The 24000-nt window shown below is 39.8% G+C and overlaps 1 protein-coding gene across 4 annotated transcripts in view; it reads left to right on the forward strand.

The window, feature by feature from the left end:
- The first annotated feature begins 350 nt into the window (after positions 1 to 350).
- The window catches only part of RIC1 (RIC1 homolog, RAB6A GEF complex partner 1), a 142424-nt gene continuing 118774 nt past the window's right edge, over positions 351 to 24000 (forward strand). For 3 of the 4 annotated variants that reach the window (XR_003414596.2, XM_027041162.2, XM_027041163.2), the window contains exon 1: positions 351 to 745. Coding sequence is in view for 3 of the 4 variants with exons in the window: in XM_027041162.2 (XP_026896963.1) it covers positions 602 to 745 (144 nt within the window). In the remaining variant the exon portion in view is untranslated. The remainder of the gene's footprint in view (positions 746 to 24000) is intronic. The other variant, XM_027041161.2, reaches the window with a different exon arrangement.

A 24000-nucleotide genomic window follows, 5' to 3' on the forward strand; every position in this document is an offset into this window, starting at 1 on the left:
GGTCTCGCCCAGTTCGGCCCACTTTCCCCTGAGTCTCAGGCGGTAGTCCCGCCCACCCGGCCCCAACAACGTGGTGCACATTGCAAGTGGGAGGTGCAGAGGGGCCAGAAGGGGGCAAAGGCGCATGCGTGTTGACGCAGCGCGGCGGCCGCTCGTGAAGATAGGGGCGGAGCTTCCGAAAGAAGAGCGACGGCGGGGCGGGGGGAAGTAGGGAGAAGTCTCCAAGGCGCGTGCGCGCGGCAAGCCTTCCCCGGCCCGACCCACGCGGCGCGGCGTGGTGACGCCCGTGCGGCCCGAGGAAGGGGTGGGGCCGGGCCGGGGCGGGCCTCCGCGCTCCTCCCGCCCCCTTTCCATCCCGACTCTCCCTCCCCCTACCTCCCCCACACTGGGCCCCGTCAGCCCAAGGGTTCCTTCGTCGCTTAGCTTCGCGTCGGCCCGGCCCGGCCCGGCCAGCGGGCAGATGCTCCGAGCTGCCGCTGCCGACGCCGCCGACTCGGCCGGTGGCGGTGTGGGAGGCGGGCGTCCGGCCCCGGGCCGCTGAGTGTGACGGACGGGGCCGGGGGCCGCCGGGCGCCGCGGCGTCGGCGGCTCCGCGCGGACCATGTATTTCCTGAGCGGCTGGCCCAAGAGGCTGCTGTGCCCTCTGGGGAGCCCGGCCGAGGCGCCTATCCACGTTCAGTCCGACCCCCAGAGGACTTTCTTCGCCGTGCTGGCCCCGGTCCGCCTCAGCATCTGGTACAGCCGCGTAAGTAGAGCCGCCCGCCGCCTCTCGCCGCTCCCTCCCCGGCGTCCCGGCGCGGTCCCGCCCTCAACTTCCACCCGGCGTCCCGCGCCCCTGCCCCTCGGCGCCGGACCCGCGTTCGGCCCCGTTCGGCCGGGGCTCGGGGGGCAGAGGCGGCGGCGGCGGCGGCCGCCGAAAATCCGTGCGCCTCCCCGCGTCGGACCGGCGGCCGCGCGCCGCGCAGACCCCGCGCGCTCCCTCGGCCGAGCCCGGACTTGCCCTCCGCTCCCTTCCCCCATTCCCCGAGGAGCAAATTTGTTTAAACTTTCCGCAAATAGCAGGCTGGGCGCCGTGCGCTCCCAGCCCGCCCCTGCTTTCAAGGCCGTGGTTCTGGAGTTGGGGAGAGCCTGTTGGGCTTCACCCAGTGCCAGACTTGGCAGGCCTGGGAGAACTTTCTTCGAGCAGCCGCAGCCAGGATTCCTTCGTTTTTGACCGAAGGTCTGCTCGTCCCACGCGTCGCTTCACCCCAGCATCTCCTCCCCGCCTCGCCGCTGCCCGGGACTCTCGGTAGAGAATTGCAGGGGGAGGTTGGCAGGAGCGGAAGTTGAACTCCGATGTGTGCGCGCCGCGCCCGGGCATTTAACACCTGGAAGTCATGAGGTTTGGGAAAAGCATGAACCTGAGTTCTGTGTGTGCTTTCTGCGAGCCCTGTTGTTGTTGTTGTTGTTGTTTTTCTCCTTGTGTCACTACTGAGTAGGTAAGAGAAAAGAACTTCACCGAACTTCAGTGGTGGGTGGGCTACTCCCTTTTTTCCGCGAACGCTGCTCTTAGGTCAGGCTCTAAAAGCTACAGAAGGAAAAAAAAAATGTTTGTTGGTGGTGGTTTGTCCCCCAGAGAAGGCAGTACTTACCGACGTCAGAGTGCAGTTTTTGTCTTTTGATAGCTGACTTGACCGCGTGGAAATAGGTGATGACCTTGGTTGTATGAGATCCGTGTGGGGTTACTGGCTTTAGTTAAGTTAGTTAAAACCCTCGGCTGTCTGGCCGGCCGTGTGAATACTTGAAAAGTCCTGTCTACTCTCACAGCCCTGGTGAAAGTGATGATGGGACTTAGGTGTTTCCGGTAGCTTCTTTATAGGACTCTCATAGTTAGGCTGTAAGGCGAAACTGTTCGCCGTTGAGTTTGGGCCGATGTACGTTGTAAGTAAATATCAAACCCAGAGAGGTGGTTATGTAACCGTCAGCGTGACTCTTCTGTCTGGTGCTTGATGTCCTTTTTGAATACGGGCATTGTATATCACTGGGTGTTTAAATGAGATGCTACCTCACAGTGTGTCTGCCAGTGGGATAATTTTTATTTGCTTGTGTGTATATAATCATCTTGAAAGTTCATGCAGAAGAAATAATTAGAACTTGAATTTTAACTCGTCTTCCGAATTTGGAATGAATTTCACCTTGATGGAACAGCCTCAAATTTAACTGTCCCTGAAAGGGTACACAAGTTTAGACAGTACCAAACTTACTACGAGGGATGAATGGACCCGAAGCCTGCAGGTTGCTTCATTGCTCTGTGAAAGAAACAGAAATGTGCGTCAGTGTTCTCAGGGATATTAAGAACATCTGTTAGGGCGCCTGAGTGGCTCGTCAGTTGAGCGTCGGACTTCCGCTCAGGTCATGATCTCGCCGTTCGTGAGCCCCACGTCTTGCTCTCTTCTGTCAGCACAGAGACCCCTTCAGCTCCTCTGCCCCCCACTCTTTGCCTGTCCCCCGCTTGTGCTCTCTCAAACATAAATAAAAAAAGAAAAATAATACCTGCTTTTTTTGCCTTTGGAGTTAGACACTATGTAAAATAGGCAGTCACGGAATTTAAAGCTGCTAGTACTCCTACCTTTAAACTTCCATCCTACACTTAGCTGCTTTCTTACAGAAGTCCTGGGGTCACTACCAGTAACATCCCGTGTGTGGGGTTAGGGCATATGAGGTGAAATGAGGTGCCTTAGTGGAGGCTGCATGTTACTGTAGGTCCAGGAATGGTTAATCTTGGTCTCTGGCTTCAGCTTCATCACTTGAAGAATCAAGTATTGGATCAGATGCTCTGAAGGTCTGTGATTAGATGGCTGGGTTGATGGGGAGCCGGTGCCAGACCTGCTTTCAGTCTCCTCCTCTTGGAATATGCCTTTTTTTCACTGTCTGAAAGCTTTTTTTTTTTGCTTTGTTTTTTTAATTTCTAAACTTACTGAAACTATGTAAGTTAAAATCAATTTAGGTTAACAAATTTCTTTTAAAAGTGAAAACACCTCTAGCTAAATTGAGGAACTATCAGTACTCAATTTAGAATGAATTGGTTTAAAATGTTTGCATGAGGGGCACCAGAGTGGCTCAATTGGTTAGGCTCCCGACTTCGGCCCAGGTCATGATCTCGCGGTCAGTGAGTTTGGGCCCCGCGTCGGGCTCTGTGCTGACAGCTCGGAGCCTGGAGCCTGTTTCAGATTCTGTGTCTCTCTCTCTGCTCCTCCCCTGCTCATGCTCTCAAAATAAATGCTCTCTCAAAATAAATAAATAAACATTAAAAAAATTAAAAAAAGAAAAAGGACTAGTTTCAGCTTTGGGATTGAAGCTGCTGTTTAAACCATGTTATGATTTATGACTGACAGGGTGTTTTGTGAGATTGTGTTTTGAACTGTACTAGAGGGCCTAGAATGATTCCTCTAATGCACTGCTTAACTCTGAATACAAAAGCCTACATACGTGAACCACAGAATGATACCTTAGAATGCTGTAATTTTAAGTTAGTTTTATGTCAGTTTTGGGGTCATTATTTTATATATGTAAATTATCTTTGGAAGTATTTTTGAACACCTTGTGTGAAAGATAGCATTAATAGGCAGTATAGGAAACGGATGAAGGGGTATGTTATATGTAACAAAACACTCTATGCAAAGGCATTAATATGTTAAATGTGTTAATAAAAATGAAAATTTTGTGATTTATTGCTGTGAAGTTTGCTAAAAAAAAAAAAAAGCTGAAATAGATACTTACTTGGCTTATGAAATAAAATGTGTGTCTTTGAGTAACCCTGCCTACAACCTTATGTTCTTGTTGGTGTATGCTAATAAGAGAGAACAAGGAGGTGTTGAAAGAAGCCAAGTTGTAGGATTAGGTATATGGTTAACTGTGGACCTCAGGAGGGCCATTTAATTTGTACCTATATTTTCCCACTCTCCTATTTCCTACCTTGTCAACTCTGTTCTATCACTGATTGCTTCCAGAGAGCCTTTTTTTTTTATTAAAAAAATTTTTTTTTAATTCATTTTTGAGAGAGCTTGTGAGTGGTGGAGAGGCAGAGAGAGGGGGAGAGAGAATCCCAAGCAGGCTCCTCACTGTCCGCGCAGAGCCCGATGCCTGGGTTTGATCTCACAAGTGGGATCCTGACCTGAGCCGAAACCAAGAGTCAGACACTTAGCGGACTGAGCCACCCAGGTGCCCCTGGAGAGCCTTTCTCACAAACTCACTGCTTGGAACTCTTTTAGGGTTCACTGTTGGTTACAGAATGAAGTTCAAACTCTTAGTTTGTTATCAGAGACACTCCCCTCTTAGAATGATCACTTGCCCCATCTCTGCCTGTCAGAATATTATGCATCCTTTAGCTTCTATTGAAATTCTGCTTTCTCTGAGTCATTCTTTATTTACCATAACAAGATGTGTTCATTTTTTTGATGAACTAATGTTTGCAAGTTTTTGCACACGTTTTATTTATCCATTTAGATAGTAAGTTTCTGGAGGGCAGAAATGATCTTTTGTACTATACATAATGCCTGTACAAAGCATATGCTTAATAAGTATTTTTATTTTTTAAGTGTTTACTTATTTGAGAGAGAACTAGTGGGGGAGGAGCAGAGGAAGAGGGAGAGACAATCCCAAGCAGCGTCTTGTCTGTCAGGGCAGAAGCCTGACGCAGGGCTCGAACTCACAAACCATAAGATCATGACCTGGGCTGAAGTCAAGAGTTGGACACTTAACCACCTGAGCCACCCAGGTGCCTCTAATAAGTATTTTGAAACTAAGTTGATGAATTTAGGGTATCCTATGCATAGCACAGAATGTTTTAAAGGTTTAATAAGTGGAAGATTTAAAAATGTTGACATGTAGTTTTAAAAAAAATGGTAGTATTAAATTACAAGTTAAATTTAGAAAAAGTTATTTTAGATAGGGTTATTTAGGTGAAAGTGAATTAAATACTTTATTATACACAGTTTGGTTATATTAGAAAAGTAGTACTTGTTATTCACAGTAGCCAAGATATGAAAACAATCTAAGTCAACCTAAGTGTCTGTCAGTGGATGAATGGATAAAGAAGATGTGATATATATGCACAATGGAATGTTACTCAGCCACCAGAAAGAAAGATAATCTTGCCATTTGCAACAACATGGATGGACCTTGAAGGCATTGTCCTAAGTAGAATAAGTTAACCAAAGGCAGATACTGTATGATGGCACTTACGTATGGAATCTGAAAAAGCTGAATGCATAGAAAGAAACAGACTAGAATGGTGGTTACCAGAGGTTAGGAGGTGTGGAAAAAGGGGAGTTGTTCAAAGAGTGCAAACTTCCAGATGTCAGGTGAATACGTTCTGGGGATTTAATGTAATGGCAGTAGTTCGTGATGCTGTATTATATACCTGAAAGTGGCTGAGATAGTGGATCTTCAGGGTTCTCACTATGAGAAAAGTGCTATGTGATGCAGGTGTTGGCTAACACTACGGTGGTAATCATTTTGTGAGATATAAGTGTATCAAACAGCCTGTACATCTTAAACTCATGCAGTGTTGTAGGTCAGTTATATCTCAGTAAAGCTAGGGGAAAAAGAAAGAAGTGGTATGTGGTAAAGGGTCCTCTGTAGTTTACCAAAACGTAAACTATCATGCGGTCTCATAACCAATTGAACTGGTTCCCAGTCTGTGTTTGTATTGGAAGTGACCTGTGGAAAGGAAAGTCCCAGAAAACAGTAGTATAAACTTTTAAATAAGGACATTTCACCCATCTTGGATGCTTGTTAAGCATTGATTTGATGCATATGACAGGGAAACATTCATTCTGAGTTTGTGGACTAGGTGCTTTACATCATAGGAAGCAGCGTTTCTTGAATTTAGGTCCTTCACATGCCTAATTCATGATTTTTGCCCTGTCCTTATAGTACTTCTCCAATCTAACTTTTAAACTTGAAATTCTCTTTTAGAGTAATTTATATCTTTACTATAAATGGAAAGCCAGCACCACTTGGATAAATACAGTGTTACTGTATGAGGGAATAGAATGAAAACGATGTTACGAAAATTTAGGTTCCTGCCAAAGGCTCTTGCCCTTTTCTTAAAGGGAGGAGTTAGCAGCTACGCGAGAGGTGTTTGGAAGTAAACCAGCACAGGACAGGGGCACCTGGGTGGCTCAGTCCTTTAAGCATCTGAGTTGGGCTTAGGTCATGATCTCACTGTCAGAACCTGGAGTCTGCTTCAGATTCTGTGTCTCCCCCTCTCTCTGTCCCTCGCCTGCTCACACTCTGTCTCTTTCTCAGAAATAAACAAACACACAAAAAAAGATCAGTAGCACCTGTCACAGATATCCTCTTTAAATCAAAAGGATTGAAGAAAAGTTGGAAAAATTATTTTCTTACACTGTGATTAAAAAAGTGTCACCTATATAGGAAATACTGCGTTGAAGCATTCTGTTTACTGCTAAATATGCAACTTATCAAATTAGATATCATATATAGATATCATATTAGAGTGAATAAACTTAAAATTTGAAAGTATTTAAGACCAGTCTAGAATTCACACTTGCCACAAAGTGACAGTTACTTAATTAAAAATACTTTATTTGCTAGCAAGCGTCAGTTGGTTGGAATCAAGGTATCTTAGGCTTCTTTTAAGTTCATTCTAATTGCTTCATTTTGAGTTGCTATCCCAAACCCGCCTGTGATTTGCCTTAGATCCATAATAAAGCATACATAAGTTTACATGTGAAAATTTGAATATTATTGTAGGTGTACGGCAGAATTTGCTGTGGTTTAATTTTCTAACAGCTTTATTGAGATGTATAAAAGTCTTGTAAAGGTACAGTGACTTTTAGTAACTTTATAGAGTTGTGAAACATCATCACAATCTAGTTTTAGGACATTTATAGCAACCCCAAGAAGTATTATGCCCATTTGCATTTAACTTGTGTTCATATTCCGGCCCCAGGGAACCATTGGCCTTTTTGGCCCTGTAGATTGGACTTTTGGAAGTTTCATGTGAAGGAAACCATACAACATACAGTCTCTTGTGTCTGGCTGTTACTTAGCATGATGTTTTTGTGGTACTCCTTTTTATAGCCAAATATTATTCCGTTGTGTGGCTTATACCACATTTTAAAAATCCATTTACCAGCTAATGGATATTTGGTTGTTTCTGTTTTGGGGGTCATTATGGATAATGCCGCTATAAACAGCTGTATGCATATCTTTGCGAGGATGCGTATTATCACTTCTTATAGGGAGATAGGAATGGAACTGCTAGGTCATCTGGTACGCTGATGTTTAGCTTTTTAGGAAACTGCCAAACTGTTCCACGGTAGCGTTAAGTAGCATTGTACATCATCCCCGCTAGCAAAGCAGGAAGGTTTCTGTTTCTCCACATCCTTCTCAACATTTGGTTATTGTAATTCCTTTTTATTACCGCTATTTTAGTGGGTTTGTAGTGGTATCTCATTGTGACTTTAATTTGTACTTTCCTAATGACTGACAGTGTTTGGCATGTTTTCATGTGCTTATTAGCCATTTGTATACCATATTTGGTGAAATATCTATTCAAACCCTTTGCCCTCCTTTTTTTAAATTAAGAAAAAAAATTTTTTAATGTTCATTTATTATTGAGACACAGAGTGTGAGCAGGGGAGGGGCAGAGAGAGAGGGAGACACAGAATCTGAAGCAGCCTCCAGGCTCTGAGCCGTCACACAGAGCCTGATGCAGGGGCTGGAGCATACAAACAGAGAGATCATGACCTGAGCCGAAGTCAGAGGCTTAACCCACTGAACCACCCAGGCGCCCTGCCCTCCTTTTTTTTTTTTTTTTTTTTTTTTAATTGGAATGTTTTTACCTAACAACCTTGAGTTGTAAGGGTTCCTTATATAATTTGGATTTTCAGTTTCTTAGTGGTGTCTTTTGGAGAATAAAAGCTTAATTTTGATGAAGTCTAGTTTGTTTTTCTTTTTTTTCTTCTGTGAATCATGCTTTTTGTATCTTGAAAAACCTTTGGCCAAACCAAGGTCACAGCATCTTATGTTTCCTTTTATAAGTTTTATAATTTGACCTCTTATATGTAAGTCTGTTACCAATTTTGAGTTGATTTTTTTGTAAAGACCAAGGTTGTTGTTTTTTTTTTTCTAAACATACATATCCGGTTGTCTTAGCACAATTTGTTCGAAAAACTCTTCACTGTTGAATTTCATTGGCACCTTTGTCAAACATCAGTTGACTATAACAGTAAGGGGTGATTTCTGTATTTTCTGTTGTTTTCATTCATTGATATGTCTATTATGCAAGCATCACACTGAAGCTTTATAGCAAATTTAGAAATTGGGTGGTAAAAGCCCTACTTTGTTTTCAAAATTATCTTGCCTATTCTAGATCCTTTGCATTTCTGTATAAATTTTAGGATTATCTTGTCAATTTCTAAAAAAAAAAAAAAAAAAAAAGAAAAGAGAAAGGAAAAACTCATAAAAACGAAACACAAAAAACAAACCAAAACAAAGACCAGGATTTTCAGGGGATTGCACTAAGTTTGTAGATCAACAGAGAGAATTGCCATCTCCTTGGTATAGTATATTCCAGTCTATGAACATGCAGTGTCTTTCTATTTATTTAGGTTTTAAAAATGTTCTCTTAGCAGCGTTTTGTAGTTTTCAGTGTACAGGTCTTTCACTTTTGTTAAATTTATTCCTACGTGTTTTTATTTATGTTTTAAGATGCTCTCATAAATGTAATTGTTAATTTCATTTTCAGATTATTACAAGTATATAGATGTAAAATTGATTTTTGTATATTGCTGTTTTGCAACCTTGCCAAAACTTGTTTTATTCTCATAGTTTTTTATAGTTAGAAATAATAAAATCAGCAAAATTGAAAGACACAAAATCAACATGCAAAAATCAGTTGCGTTTCTATGCTATAACAATGAATATCCAAAAGTGAAATTGAGAAAACCATTTTATTTACAATGGTATCAAAAAAATTAAATAATTAGAATTAAACTTAACTGAGGAGGCAAAAGACTTATATGCTGAAAACTACAAAACCATTGCTGAAAAAAATTAGAGATGCAAATAAATGAAAAGACATCCCATGTTCACGGATTAAGATACCAGTACTACCCACAGCAATCTACAGCTTTAGTGCAATCCCAATGGTATTTTTTTTTTTTTCAGAAATAGAAAAATCCATCCTAAAATTAAGATGGAATCTTAAGTGATTGTCCTCATTGGTCTAGGTAAAATTTTAGCAATTTCGTAGATCTTTTCAGTGAGCCAACTTCTGGTTTTACTGATCTTTTATTGGTCTGTTAATTTTGTGTTTCCTGTTTTTTTATTTGTGCACTGATTTTTAAATTATTTTCTTTGGGTTTGGTGTTGTAGGTTCTCTGGGTTCGGACAAATGTATATTTGCAAATATCTGTGATTGTAATGTCATGCAGAATGTTTTCCTTGTCCTAAAAATCCCTGTACTCTACCTATTCATCTACCCTCCACCCCATAGCATTTGATGTGCATCAAATTTTGTTCTCAATTCAGTTCTTAAAGTTTAATCGTTTTTAAAATTAAATAATTTCTTTGGATCATGGATTATTTAGAAGCATGTGGTTTAATTTCCAAATATTTAAGGATTTCCCATACTCTTTGTTATCGGTTCTAACTTAATTCCATTGTAGTTGAGGACTCTACTTTGAATAATTTTACTCCTTTAAGATTATTATGGGTTACCATATGCTTTGTGTTAGAACATGTTTGATGTGTACTTGTAAAGAATATGTATTCTGTTACTGGCAGAGAGTTCTGTAAATGGTAGGTTAAGTTGGTTGACGTGGTTCAAGTCTTCTGTATCCTTGTTAATGTTCAGTCTAGCAGCATCAGTTGTTGAGAGTAGAGATTGAAATCTCCAACTCTGGTTGAATTGTTTTCTCTTTCAGTGCTTTTGATTTTTGCTCATGTATTTTTGGGCTGTGTTGCTTAGGTTTGTATACATTTATAATGGTCATATTTGTCTTTTGCATTGATGTGCGCGCACGTGTGTGTGTTTGTTTAAATCATGAGTTCTCTCCCCACTAATGTTTGTTTTCATAGAGTGTATTTTACTGTATATTAATATTGCCACTACAGTTCTCTTATGGTTTACCACTTGTGTGACATACTGTTTGCTACCCTTTTGCTTGCACAAAATAATTACATCTTTGAATCTGAAGTATGTCTTGTATGAACAGCATATATTTAGATTTTGCTTTTTTGTTATTTCCCAAATCTAATCTGATAATCCCTGCCATTTGATTGGAGTGTTTAGTCCAGCCACATATAATTATTGATATGGTTGGATTTATATCATTTTGGTGTTTTGTTTAATATGTCCTTTGTTACTCCTTTTTTTTTTTTAAGTTTATTTATTTATTTTGAGAGAGAGGGAGGATCCCAAGCAGGGGCTCAATCTCACGAACCATATGAACTGAGCCAATGTCAAGAGTCAGATGATTAACTGATTGAGCCACCCTTGGCCTCTGATTTCTTGACTATACTTTTTTGAATTATTTTACTAACAGTTTCTCTAGTGATTACAATGTGTATCTTCTTATAGTATATTTGGGGTTACTACTGATATAATTCTGGTAAAATACAGCAGTTTTTTCAGCCTCTTTTTTTATTCTCATGCCTTTAAAATTTTATTTTATTTTATTTTTTTATGAAGTTTATTGTCAAATTGGTTTCCATACAACACCCAGTGCTCATCCCAAAAGGTGCCCTCCTCAATACCCATCACCCAGCCTCCCCTCCCTCCCCTCCCTCCCACCCCCCATCAACCCTCAGTTTGTTCTCAGTTTTTTAGAGTCTCTTATGCTTTGGCTCTCTTCCACTCTAACCTCTTTTTTTTTTTTTTTTCCTTCCCCTCCCCCATGGGTTTCTGTTAAGTTTCTCAGAATCCACATACGAGTGAAACCATATGGTATCTGTCTTTCTCTGTATGGCTTATAGCATAACACTCTCCATTTCCATCCACGTTGCTACAGAGGGCCATATTTCATTCTTTCTCATTGCCACGTAGTACTCCATTGTGTTATATAAACCACAATTTCTTTATCTATTCATCAGTTGATGGACATTTAGGCTCTTTCCATAATTTGGCTATTGTTGAGAGTGCTGCTCTAAACATTGGGGTACAAGTGCCCCTATGCATCAGTACTCCTGTATCCCTTGGGTCAATTCCTAGCAGTGCTATTGCTGGGTCATAGCGTAGGTCTATTTTTAATTTTCTGAGGAACCTCCACACTGTTTTCCAGAGTGGCTGCACCACTTTGCATTCCCACCAAAAGTGCAAGAGGGTTCCCGTTTCTCCACATCCTCTCCAGCATCTATAGTCTCCTGATTTGTTCATTTTGGCCACTCTGACTGGCGTGAGGTGATATCTGAGTGTGGTTTTGATTTGTATTTCTCTGATAAGGAGCAACGTTGAGCATCTTTTCATGTGCCTGTTGGCCCTCCTAAAATTTTTTTTGAGTATAGTTGACGTTACATTAGTTTCCGGTGTACAACACAGAGATTCAACATTTCTATACAGTATCCTATGCTCACCCCAGGTGTAGCTACCATAAAACCCTATTATAATATCATTGACTCTATTCCCTATGCTGTACCTTTTATCCTTGTGACTTATCTATAACTGGATTTACTTTCATTTTTTTAATGTGGTAGAATGTGCATAACAAATTTACCTTTTTAATAATTTTTAAATGTATAGCTCTTTGGCTTTTTAAAATTTATTTTGAGAGAGAGTGTGCACACAGGCATGCACTGGACAGGGGCAGACAGAATCCTAAGCAGGCTCTGCACTGTCAGTGCAGAGCCCGATGCAGGGCTCGAACTCACGAACCATGAGATCATGCCGTGAGCTGAAGTTGGATGCTTAACCAGCTGAGCCACCCAGGTACCCCTAGTTCTGTGGCTTTAAGTGCATTCACATTGTTATGCAACCATCACCATCCATTTCCAGAACATTTTTCATCTTCCCAAATTGAAACTCCATACCCAGTAAACAATAATCCCCAATTCTGCCTTGTTGCCTTGCTTGGCAGCCCCCATTCTATTTCCCGTCTCTGTGAATACTACTCTTGTGTAAACAAAATATTTGTCCTTTAGTGATAAACTTATTTCACTTGGCATGTTCTCAGGATTCTTTTATGTTATAGTATGTACCAAAATTTGCTGCTTTTTTTAGGCTGATAAATACTCCAGTGTGTGTATATATAATATTTTGTTTATTCATTCATTGGTGGACACTTGGGTTGCTTCCATTTTTTGGCTGTTTTGAGTAATGCTGATGGAACATTGGTGTTCAGGCCCCAGTTTTTGGATCTTTTGTGTGTATACCCCAAAGTGGAATATGTGGATCATATGGTAATTGTGTGTTTAATTTTTTTGAGAGGTTGACGTACCATTTTTTCACAATGGCTGCATCATTTCCCGGTCCCACCAGCAATGCACAAGGGTTTCAGTTTCTCCACATTTTCACCAACACTTGTTCTTTTCTGTTCTTTTGTTTATAGCCATCCTGATAGATGCAAAATGATATCTCATTGTGGTTTTGATTTCCATTTATGTAATAGCAAGGGATGTTGAGTATATTGTCAAATTCAGTGTCTTAAAGTTTTTATTTTGGGTTTTCTTCAAAGAGTTTTATAGTTTTGCCTCTTATTTTTAGGTCTGTACTCCATTTTGAGTTTTTGTATATGATGTAAGATAGGGGTATTTTATTTTTTCATGTGGATATCCAGTTTTTCCAGTGCTTTTGGTTGGAAAAGGCTATTTTCCTCTACTGAGTGTTTTTGGCATCCTTATAAAAAAAATCTTTTAGCAATACATACATACAAGAGTTTATTCCTGGGCTGTCTTTTGTATTCTCTTGTTGTATATGTCAGTCTTTATGCCAGTATGGTACTATGTTTTGGTTTCCATAGTTTTGTAGTAAGTTTTGAATCAGAAAGCATGAGACCTCCAACTTTGCTCTTTTTCAAGATTGTTTTGACTATTTGGGTTCCTTGAGATTCCGTATTAATTTTAAGAAGAATTTTCATATTTCTGCCCCCCAGAGTGGTGTTGAGATTTTGATAGGGTTTGTGTTGAATCTGTAGATTGTCTTCAATAATATGGGCTTCTTAATATCCTCTTGTATTCCAGGAACACAGGTCTTTTTCATTTTATCTGCATCTTCTTTAATTTATTTCAGCAACATGGTTTTCAATGTATGTGTTTCACTTCACTGGTTAAGCTTAATCCTAAGTATGCTATATTCTTTTTGATGCTATTGTAGTTGGAATTGTTTTCTTAATTTTATTTTTGGGTGTTCGTTATTACATAGAGATGCAGCTGATTTTTGTGTATTGATGTTGTACCTTCAAATTTTCTGAGTTTATTCCTGCAAACAGTTTTGTGTGAATTCTGTAGGGTTTTCCATGTAAAGTCATGTTCTTTGAGAACAGAAATAATTTTTTTATTCTTTAGCAATTTGGATCCCTTTTATTTTTTTGCTGTCTGCTCTGATTAGGACTTCCAGTACTGTTTTGAACGGAAGTGGTAAAAGTGAGCATCTTTATCTTGTTCCTGACCTTAGAAGAAAAGATTTTTGGTTTTTTGCTGTGAGTATGATTCTGGCTGTAGATTTTTCATACATGGCTTTTGTTAGGTTGAGGTAATTTTCTTATGTTTGTAGTTTTTTTGAGTGTTCTGATCATGAAAAGCTGTTGAGTTTTGTCAGGTGCTTTTTCTGAGTCCATGGAAATGGTCATGTGTTTTTCTTCTCTTAATGTGGTATATTACTTTGATTTTCATGAGTTGATCCATCTTTGCATTCCAGGAATAAATCCCATTGGTTATAGTTTATAATTCCTTTAATATGCTATTGGATTTGGTTTGCTAGTGTTTTGTTGAGGATTTTTACGTCTGTATTCTTTAGGAATATTGCCTTGTATGTAATTTTCTTGTAGTGTTTTTGTCTTTAGCATCAGGGTAGTATTGTCTCATAGAATAAGTTAGTAAATGTTGCCTTGCCAATTTATTTGGAAGAGTTTAATAAGAAAGTTGGTGTTAACTTTCCTTTAAATGTTGGTAGAATCCACTAGCCATATGGTCTTGAGCTTTTCTTTGCTAGGAGGCTTTCAATTGCTGATTCAGGCTTCTTATAAATTTATTCAGATTTCTATTTTTTTATGATTCAGTCTTGGTTTGTTGTGCGTTTTTAAGAATATGTTCATTTCACCTAGGTTATCCAACTTGTCAGCATACCTTTGTTGATAGTGTCTTTTCTTTCATTTCTGAGTTTAGTTATTTGAGTCTTTTTTTTTCTTAGCCTAGGTAAGGTTTCACAATTTTGTTGATCATTTCGAAGACCCAACTCTTGGTTTCTTTGATTTTCTGTTTTTCTATTCTTCATTTTATTTCTCTCCAATCTTTATTATTTACTTCCTCCTTCCCGCTTTGGATTAAATTGTTTTCTGTTTTTGTTTTTTGTATTTCCATAAGATGTAAAGTAAGATTGATTTGAGACCTTTTTCTTTCTTCATATAACCATTTACAGTAGTATATTTCCCACATTGCATTGCTTTTGTTGCATCCCATACATTTTGGTTATGTTTTCATTTATTTCAAGGTGTTTTCTGATTTCCCTTGTGATGTTTTTTTTTCTTTTCCCATTGGTGGTTTAAGAATGTGTTGCTTTATTTCCACATATTTGTGAGTTTCCAGTTTTCTCTTGGCTGGTGATCTTTAGTTTCCTTCCATTGTGATCAGAAAGAATACTTTTGATTGTTTCCATCTTGATAAGTTTAGTAAGATTTATTTTGTGGCCTAATCTGTAGTCTGTCTTGGAGAATAGTCCATGTGCATGCGACAAAAATGCATATTTTTCTGTTGTGTGGAGTGATCTGTATGTCTTTTAGGTCCTGTTAGTTTATAGTGTTGTTCAAGTTCTCAACTTCTTTCAAGTTGTTTCCTTATTAATTTTCTGTCTGGTTGTTCTGTTCTCCATCCCATTCTTTGAGGTATTGTTGTGTAGTATGTTTTTATAAACTTGACCCTTGAACAGAACAGGAACTGGGGACACTGACTCCCTGTGCAGTCACAAATCCATGTATACTTTTGATCCCTCTCCCTCCCCTTAACCCTAGTAGCTTACTATTGATGGGAAGTCTTACTGATAACAGTTAACACGTATTTTATAGGTTATGTGTATTATATATTGTATTCTTACAATAAGATAAGCTAGAGGAAAAATGTTTAGAAAATTACAAGGAAGAAAAGATGCATTACTGTATTTACTGAAAAAGGTCTTCATATAAGTAGACCTACACAGTTCAAACCTGTATTATTTAAGGTTCAGTTGTATTTTTTAAAACTATTGCTTTATAAAGCCTAATTTTTATTTATTTAAAAAAAATTTTTTTTAACGTTTATTTATTTTTGAGACAGAGAGAGGCAGAGCATGAACAGGGGAGGGTCAGAGAGAGGGAGACACAGAATCTGAAACAGGCTCCAGGCTCTCAGCTGTCAGCACAGAGCCCGACGCGGGGCTCGAACTCACAGACCACGAGATCATGACCCGAGCCGAAGTCGGCCGCTTAACTGACTGAGCCACCCAGGCGCCCCTATAAAGCCTAATTTTTAAAAATTTATTTAATTTTGAGAGCAAGAGTGCAAGCAGGAGAGGGCCAGAGAGAGAGGGAGACACAGAAACTGAAGGAGGCTGCAGGCTTCAGGCTCCGAGCTGTCAGCACAGAGCCTGACGCAGGGCTCGAACTCATGAACTGTGAGATCATGACCTGAGCCGAAGTCGGATGCTCAACCGACTGAGCCACCCAGGCATCCCAAAGCCTGGTATTTTTTAGAGAAATTAAAAAGAAAAAAAGATAAAAATGTATATTTATATTTACTTAATGTATTTAGCATGTCTTTTGATCTTTTATCTGTGTTTGCTCTTTTGGATTTGAGTTACCATCTGTGTCAGTAGTTCCCCCCCACCCCGCCCCAAACCACCACCTGGTTCAGTGATGCTGGAAGGCTCACAGCATTCACCATGTAGTCCTACATGCCTATAATTTGTTACAACAAAAGGATACAGAGCAAATTTGCCAAAGGTGAAAGTCTTATTGGGGATACTCTCCAGGAACGAGGTGCAAGCTTTCAATAGTCCTTTTTCAGTGTAGTCCTTTAAGATGTGCTTATTACTTCCGGCATCAAATTGTGACAACATATGTGCAGTGTGTTCTTTCTGCCTTTCTACCTACTCTAGCACATACCCTGAAGGAAAACAGGTGTTTCAGCATAAGACAAGTGTTTTGTACAGTGTAGGCACATTTAGCCAGAATCAGTTAAGCGGTGGTAGGAGCCCTCCCCAAATCCAAATTTTCAGATGCCAGCCAAGGATCAGCTTTAGAGACAGGGCTTTTTTGTATAGCAGTCTTAGGCTTGTTAACTTTCTTCTGCATGCCATTTGATATTCCCCGCCCCCCCCACCCCAGGGATATCTTTTAGTATTTTTGTAAGGCAGGTTTGCTAGCAGCACATTTTCCAATCTCTGTTTATCTAGAAATGTCTTTGCTTTGCCTGCAGTTTTGAAGAATAATTTTGCTGTATATGGAATTCATGGCTTACAGGTTTTTTTCTGTTTGTTTCAGCATTTAAGTATTTCATTTCATTGCCTTCTGGCCTCCATTGTTCCTGATGAGAAGTGAGCGATTAGTCATATTTCTGTCTTCTTGTTTGTGATCATTTTACTTTTGTTTTTTCAACATTTTCTTACTGGCTTTCAGTAGTTTGTGGTGTATGTCCATAGGTACACGTGTAGGTATTTACCCCTGTTAGGTTTTGTCGAGCATTGTGAATCTGGGGCTTAGTGTCTTTCATCAGACTTGGGGCATTTGCAGCCATTATTTCTTCATTTTTTTTTTTTTTTTTTATCATTTGTATCATTTCCTGGAATTTTCCATTATACATACATTGCTGCACTAGATGTCCCACAGCTCTTTGATGCTCTTTTCAAGCAAAAAAACTTTTTTCTGTTTTTTAGATTTGATAATTTTATTGAACTATTTTTATGTTTTCTTAAAATTTTTCTGACATCTTGAATCTTTGAGTATGTATATATGTATATATAATTAAATTTTCATTTCGGTTATTGTACTTTTAAATTCTAGAATTTCTAGAATTGGTTCTTTTTATTGCATTTATTTCTTTATTGAGAATCCACACATATTGAGGTGTTACATCTTCCTTTATTTTTTTAAAATATATTTATCATTACTGTTTTGAATTTTTTTGTGTTCTACTCTAGGCCCACTCAGGAGTAGTTTCTCTTTCCATCAGACTGGGTCAGACTTTTCAAGTCTTTGTATTTTGTGTGTTTTCTAATTTTTTGCTTATAATTGGCTATTTCAATTTTTTTTTTAATGCTTACTTATTTTTGAGAGAGAGAGAGAGAGAGACAGCTAGTTGGGGGTGGGGAGCAGAGAGAGAGGGAGACAGAATCTGAAGCAGGCTCCAGGCTCAGAGCTGTCAGCCCAGAGCCTGGATGTGGGGCTCAAACTCAAGAACTGTGAGATCATGACCTGAGCTGAAGTCGGGCGCTTAACCAGCTGAGCCACCCAGGCACCCCTATAATTGCCTATTTTAGAGAATTTATGTTTCCTCAGGGTCTTTGTTGCTAATTTTTTGTTTTAGTGTTGTTTTTTAGTAACTTGCCCCACTTAAATCTGCAGAATTTATCTCCCCTGCACTCTACAGCGACTAACCTCTCTGCTTTATTTTTTTATTTTTATTTTTATCATGGCTTTTTAGGGGTTGTCCCTTTTTGCATAAAACATCTTGAGCCAATAAGACAACTCTGTTCTCTGTTGATTGATCTGTATGTGTGTTGGGAAGTGCCTGCAAAGTTCAGGATGTTTTTGTGTCTGTCCCAGCTTTGACTTCCTGCCAGACCTTTCTGTGACTTCTGGGGAACAGCCTCCCAGTGAGCCAGTGATGTGTGGGGAGCTCTGCCTTTCTTTGCTCTTATCTGTGCATATATACACAGACTTTCTGTTAGGCATGAGTGTAGAGCTTGGGTCCTTCAGGGTTGTTCCTCTTCATAAGGAAGGAAAACTGTTTCACAACCAAAGATGTGTGGTGGACTTTCTTCCCCCTCTCTGGGGATTTCCCTGTTAAATTTCAGGCTGGCTGAAGGATGTGCGGCATCCTGTGAGCTAGCAGCTCTGTGAGCTCTCCAAGGAATTTGCTACATATACCGACTGCGCTGCAGGGTGTGTTGCCCTCTGCTCCGTATCAAGGCAGTCTGCCTCCTGCGGCAAAGTTGATGCTTGCTCACTAACAGCCCCATCCTGGGGGCACTACCGCCTACCAGGAAGGCTTTGGGGAGAGAATGGAACAGTCCTGGAAAGACATCACCTGTTTCCATTGTTCTTACCTGACGTTCAGTGGTTTTTCATGAATAAATGTTCCTTAAATTTGTGTTTGCCTTTCCCAAATATTTGAAGCGGTTGTTTTGACAGTTGTATGGTTGTTTTGGGGGGAGAAGATTTGTCAGTCTCTTAACTCTGCCGTTGTTGCAAGTCCTGTGTTTTCACTTTGGCTAGACATTTTTTTTTTTTTTTGTCTTAATGGGGTAAAACTGATCAGAGGCTATTTGTGTCATAGTTTTCAGACATACATTTAGAAAAAATAAGTCTTTAGTTTTCCTTTGCAGATGTAATTGCTGATGTGATTGTGCTGTCTTCTTGCCATTTGGGAGACTGAGCTGTTTGGTTCCAGTGTGTGTGTGTGTGTGTGTGTGTGTGTGTGTGTGTGTGTCTCCACAGGGACGATGGTAAGGAGAGAATATATTTCAGTCTGGTTACTTGCAGTACAGTATTGAGTAGTTTTTAGGTCCCACTTGTTTGCCATTGCCATGACTGTAGTACCTCATTCACCATCCAGATCCACTGCTGTCACTTCTGCTGCCATCGTCATCAGTAGAACAGGTTTTTGAAGCACAGAGGTGATAACATTTTTGTTCATTCTTGTTCAGTCTCAGTCATATGAAATATAAGTCACGTTGACCTTAAACTAAAAGAAGAAACTAAAAAGTATTGAGTATATATTGTATGTCAGTCTTTAAGTTTTCTGTATGTACTTGTAACCCTTAACAGTAACTTCAGGAGATTGGTCTTAATTACTTCTCTTTCCCAAATCGGAAAAGTGAGGCTCAAATAAAGTAATTTTGTGATCTAAGGAAAATTACTTAATAAGTGGCAGAGCTGATTCAAACCCACACTTGATGCCAAAGCTTATTGTTTGGAGATTGTTTCATACGGCTTCTTCTATAAAATAGGAGCAATAAAACTTGAAACAGTCTGTAGGAAAGATATCTTAGCAGAAGCTGACTTAAAGATTCAGACAATTCTGTTAAGATTGAAAGATTGTTTAGTAAGTGCCTACTAGGTGATATGGTATATAAAGCTTTGAGCCTTCATTATTGACATCATGGTGTGTTGTTGAGGTTTGTTTGTCTTCTGACTTGGAGTTGACACTTAAATGTATGCTAGGAAATAGAGATAAATTATAGAGATTGCTTACTTTCAGCTCTGTATCAAATTTGTGTATAGAAATTTCCACTTCTGTTTATGTCCATTGGGTACATACATTGTACTTAATTGAAATGCTTCTCTAGACTGACTGATACTGGTTTCTTTATTTAATTCATGAAATTTAAATGTTGTTAGCTTCTTTAAAATAATCAGACACTCTTATTTTCTTTATAAAGTCTTATACAAATCTTTTTTTAATGTTTATTTTTGAGAGAGAGGGGTGGGCAGGGAGAGAGAGGGAGACACAGTATCCAAAACAAGCTCCAAGTTCTGAACTGTCATTACGGAACCCAACGTGGGGCTCAGACTCGGGAATGGCAAGATCATGACCTGAGCTGAAGTTGGACTCTTAACCAACTGAGCCACCCAGATGCCCCAAGTTTTATAAAAATCTTAAAGCATGCAGAATACCTGGGTACTTCCCACATGGAGTTAACAATTGTCAACATTTTGCATTATTTATTTGCTTGTGTGTGTGTGTGTGTGTGTGTGTGCGCGTGTGTGTGTATGTTTGTGGGAACTATTTGAAAGTTTCAGACATCAAGACATGTCACTGGTACTTAAATACTAAAGTGTTCACTTTCTAAAAATGACATTCACATATGTAGCCATGCTATGAAAATTAATAATTCTTCCTATTTTCTAGTATGGAGTTTGATATGAAATTTCCCCTAATATTCATTCCTCAAATTACTTGCATACCTGATTCATTCATTCATTCATTCATTTTTAATGTTTATTTTTAGAGAGAGAGAGCACATGTAAGCAGGGAAAGGGCAGAGAGAGAAGGAGAGAGAGAATCCAAAGCAGGCTCCACACTGTCAGTGCAGTGTGTGACACGAGGCTTGAACTCAGGAAACTGAGATCATGACCTGAGCTGAAATCAAGAGTAGGTCGCTTAACCGACTGAGCCACCCAGGCACCCACCCCGTTTTCTTATTTTAAAACAAGGAATTACAGTTGACCCTTGATCAACACAGATTTGAACTGTGTGGGTCTGCTTATCTGCAGATTTTTTTTGATAAATACACTACAGTGCTGTAAATGTGTTTTCTTTACAGTTTTCTTGATAGCGTTTTATGTTCCTTAGCTTACTTTATTGTAAGAATACAGTATATAATATATACGATATACAGGTTGTGTGCTAATCAACTGTTTATGTTAATCAGTAAGACTTCTAGTCAACAGTAGTCTGTTAGTGAGTACGTGTTTGGAGAGTCAAAAGTTCTGTGTGGATTTTCAACTGCTGTGGATTTTCAACCCAGCCCTGCTGTGTCCAGGGGTCAGCTGTATGCAAGGTTCGTGCATACCGTTGGGTTGTTATATCTCTTTAGTCACTTAGCCTAGAACAGTCTTTCCTCTCTGTCTCATTTTCTGTTACATAGATTTATTTTTAGTAGGTTAGACCACTTTCCTTGCAGATAACCTCTGCATTCTGGATTTGTCTATTTGTTAATGTTTTCCTGAATCCTCTACATTTCTTGTAAACTAGAAGTTATGTTTAAAGGCTTGATTCAAGTTGGGCATACCTAGTGTGAATACTTTATGGATGATGTATTCATGAAATTAACTTTAAAGGTGTTTTCATTCAAGAGCACTTGAGGTAATTTTCCACAGGATAAAAGAATAGTAACAGGGTGGGAGAGACAGCAGCCTAAATTCAGGAGCTTGGAAATGGGAATCATCTGTTTCTCAAATATTATTTATTTTATATAGGAGAGAAAGAAGACAGCCAAGTTTATCATCTTTTACTTGTATGTGAGGTCAGTCATCTCAGTTTAATGGCAAGAGCATTGGTGTTGAAGTTGAGACACAGGCTGCAGTTATTAGCTGTTACCCTGAAGGAAGATCACATTTTGAAAATGGAGGTATTTGGAAGCTTGAAATTAATTACTCATCATTACTGACATAGTATCAGTAGAAGAAACTGCAGGTTACTGCTAGAAGTGCCCTGTACCTACTTTGAACAGTATCTAGTGGATTGTCAACAATTAAACAGTTAATCTTTTGTGAAAATCGTCTTAAAATCTGTTAGTAATTTTTCCTGCCTTTGTAAACAGCTCTCTGTATACTTTAATGATGGCTTATTTATTTCTTTTGGACTTCTGTTTTTTAGGTAAAATTTATGTACAGTGAAACTGACAGGTGTATTTCCTTATATAACCACTATTCCTGTCAAGATTGAGAACATGCTCATCACTGCACAAAGTCCCCTGTGCACATTAGTATGTCTGCTACCCTTCTCTCCTCACAGGTGTTTGGTGGTTTGCCTTGGTCTAAGCTGTATACTGCCACAGGGTTGGGCAGATCTTGTTGTCATTGCCTGAGCTATAGCAGGGACATACTGGTGTCTTCAGTGGGAGTTTTGCATAAATTATCTCAAGGAAGTAGTTGGGAGTTTTGTGCAGCAGTGTTTTTACTATGATTCTGAGATATTAAAATCAGGAAACAGCAACAAATAATATTTATAGTGCTTATTGAGTGCCAGGCACTCTGCCAAATGCTGTGCTATTAATCTTTGCAGTGGTGAGATTCAAGGAGATAGGTACTATTACATTTATTTTAAAGATGCAGAAACTGAAGCACAGGAGAAATTAAATAGTTTGTCCAAGCTTATAAAACTAGTAAGTGGCTGAGCCAGTTTTTGAACCTTGCATTTAGACGTGAGAGCCTATATCGTTAGCCACCATATTGTATTCCTTGTTAGGATATGTGGGCTGAATAGACTTTTTTGAGCTGGCCGGGGAACCTAATCACCATGTATAATGAGTTTTCCTGTAGAAACACAAGAACTCCAGTAAACAAGTTAACATTTCAGCTACTGAAACAGAATCTTTTTATGTTTATTTATTTTGAGAAGGAGAGTGAGTGAGCGAGCATGAGCAGGGAAGGGGCAGAGAGAGAGAATCCCAGGCAGGCTCCACGCTGTCAGTGCAGAGCCTGACTCAGGGCTCCATCCCATGAACTGTGAGATCATGACCTGAGCTGAAATCAAGAGCCAGACGCTTAACCAACTGAGCCACCCCAGGTGCCTCTTTAAAAGTTGGTGACTCCAGTTTAAAAAAAAAGGGGTGGGCAATGGATTTGAATAGGTATTTCTCTAAAGACGATTTACAGACGGCCAATAAACTCATGAAAGGATACTCAACAGGATTTAGTCATTAGGGAAAAATGTTAATCAAAAGCACAAGGTACCACTTCACACCCACTAAAATGGCTACAATAAAAAAGACTAACAATTGTTGATAAGGATGTAGAGAAATTAGAACCTTCATCATGAACTGCTGGTAAGAAGACAAAATGGTGGTGCTACTGGGCGAAATTTTGATAGTTCCTCAAAAAGTTAAACATGGAGTTATCATATGACCAAACATTTCCAAGTAATTGTGTTCAAACAGAAAATTATTCCAACACAAATGAACCTCATCTCATCACCACGCTTATCGCAAGACCTGAAAGGTGGAAACAGCCCACGTGTCTATCAGCAGATGAATGGATAAACACAAGTGGTATGTCCACACAAGGGAAGATCATTCAGTCATAAAAGGGATGCAGTACCAGTACATGCTACAGTGTGGATTAACCCCAGCATACTGTGTGAAGTGAAGCAAGCCAGACATGAAAAGCCACATACTAATTGATTTTGCTTCTATGAAATCTCTAGAATAGGCAAATACATAGAGTTAGAAAGTAGATTATTGGTTGCTTAGAGCTGGGAGAAGGAGAAAATGAAGAATGACTGCTAATAGGCAGAATTTCTTACTGGAATGATTTTTTTTTTTAATTTTTTTTTCAACGTTTTTTAATTTATTTTTGGGACAGAGAGAGACAGAGCATGAACGGGGGAGGGGCAGAGAGAGAGGGAGACACAGAATCGGAAACAGGCTCCAGGCTCCGAGCCATCAGCCCAGAGCCTGACACGGGGCTCGAACTCACGGACCGCGAGATCGTGACCTAGCTGAAGTCGGACGCTTAACCGACTGCGCCACCCAGGCGCCCCTGGAATGATTTTTTAAAATGCTCTGGAATAGTGATGATGATTGAACAAGTCTGTATATGTACTCGAAACCAGTAAAGTATACACTGTGAAAAGTAAACAGACTTAAATAATGGTGATGACATGTAGCTTATCACACATACTGTATCTAAAACTACTTGAGGGGCACCTGCGTGGCTCCGTTGGTTAAGCCTCCGACTTCGGCCCAGGTCACGAGATCACAGTTTGTGAGTTTGAGCCCCATGTCGGGCTCTGTGCTGAGAGCCCAGAGCCTGGAGCCTGCTTCGGATTCTGTGTCGCCTTCTCTGTCTGCCCCTCCCCTGCTCATGTTTTGTCTCTCCCTTTCTCTCTCTCTCTCTCTCTTTCTTTCTTTCTTTCTTT

This window comes from Acinonyx jubatus, chromosome D4 (genome assembly GCF_027475565.1).
Source record: "Acinonyx jubatus isolate Ajub_Pintada_27869175 chromosome D4, VMU_Ajub_asm_v1.0, whole genome shotgun sequence".
In the NCBI taxonomy this organism is placed as follows: domain Eukaryota; kingdom Metazoa; phylum Chordata; class Mammalia; order Carnivora; family Felidae; genus Acinonyx; species Acinonyx jubatus.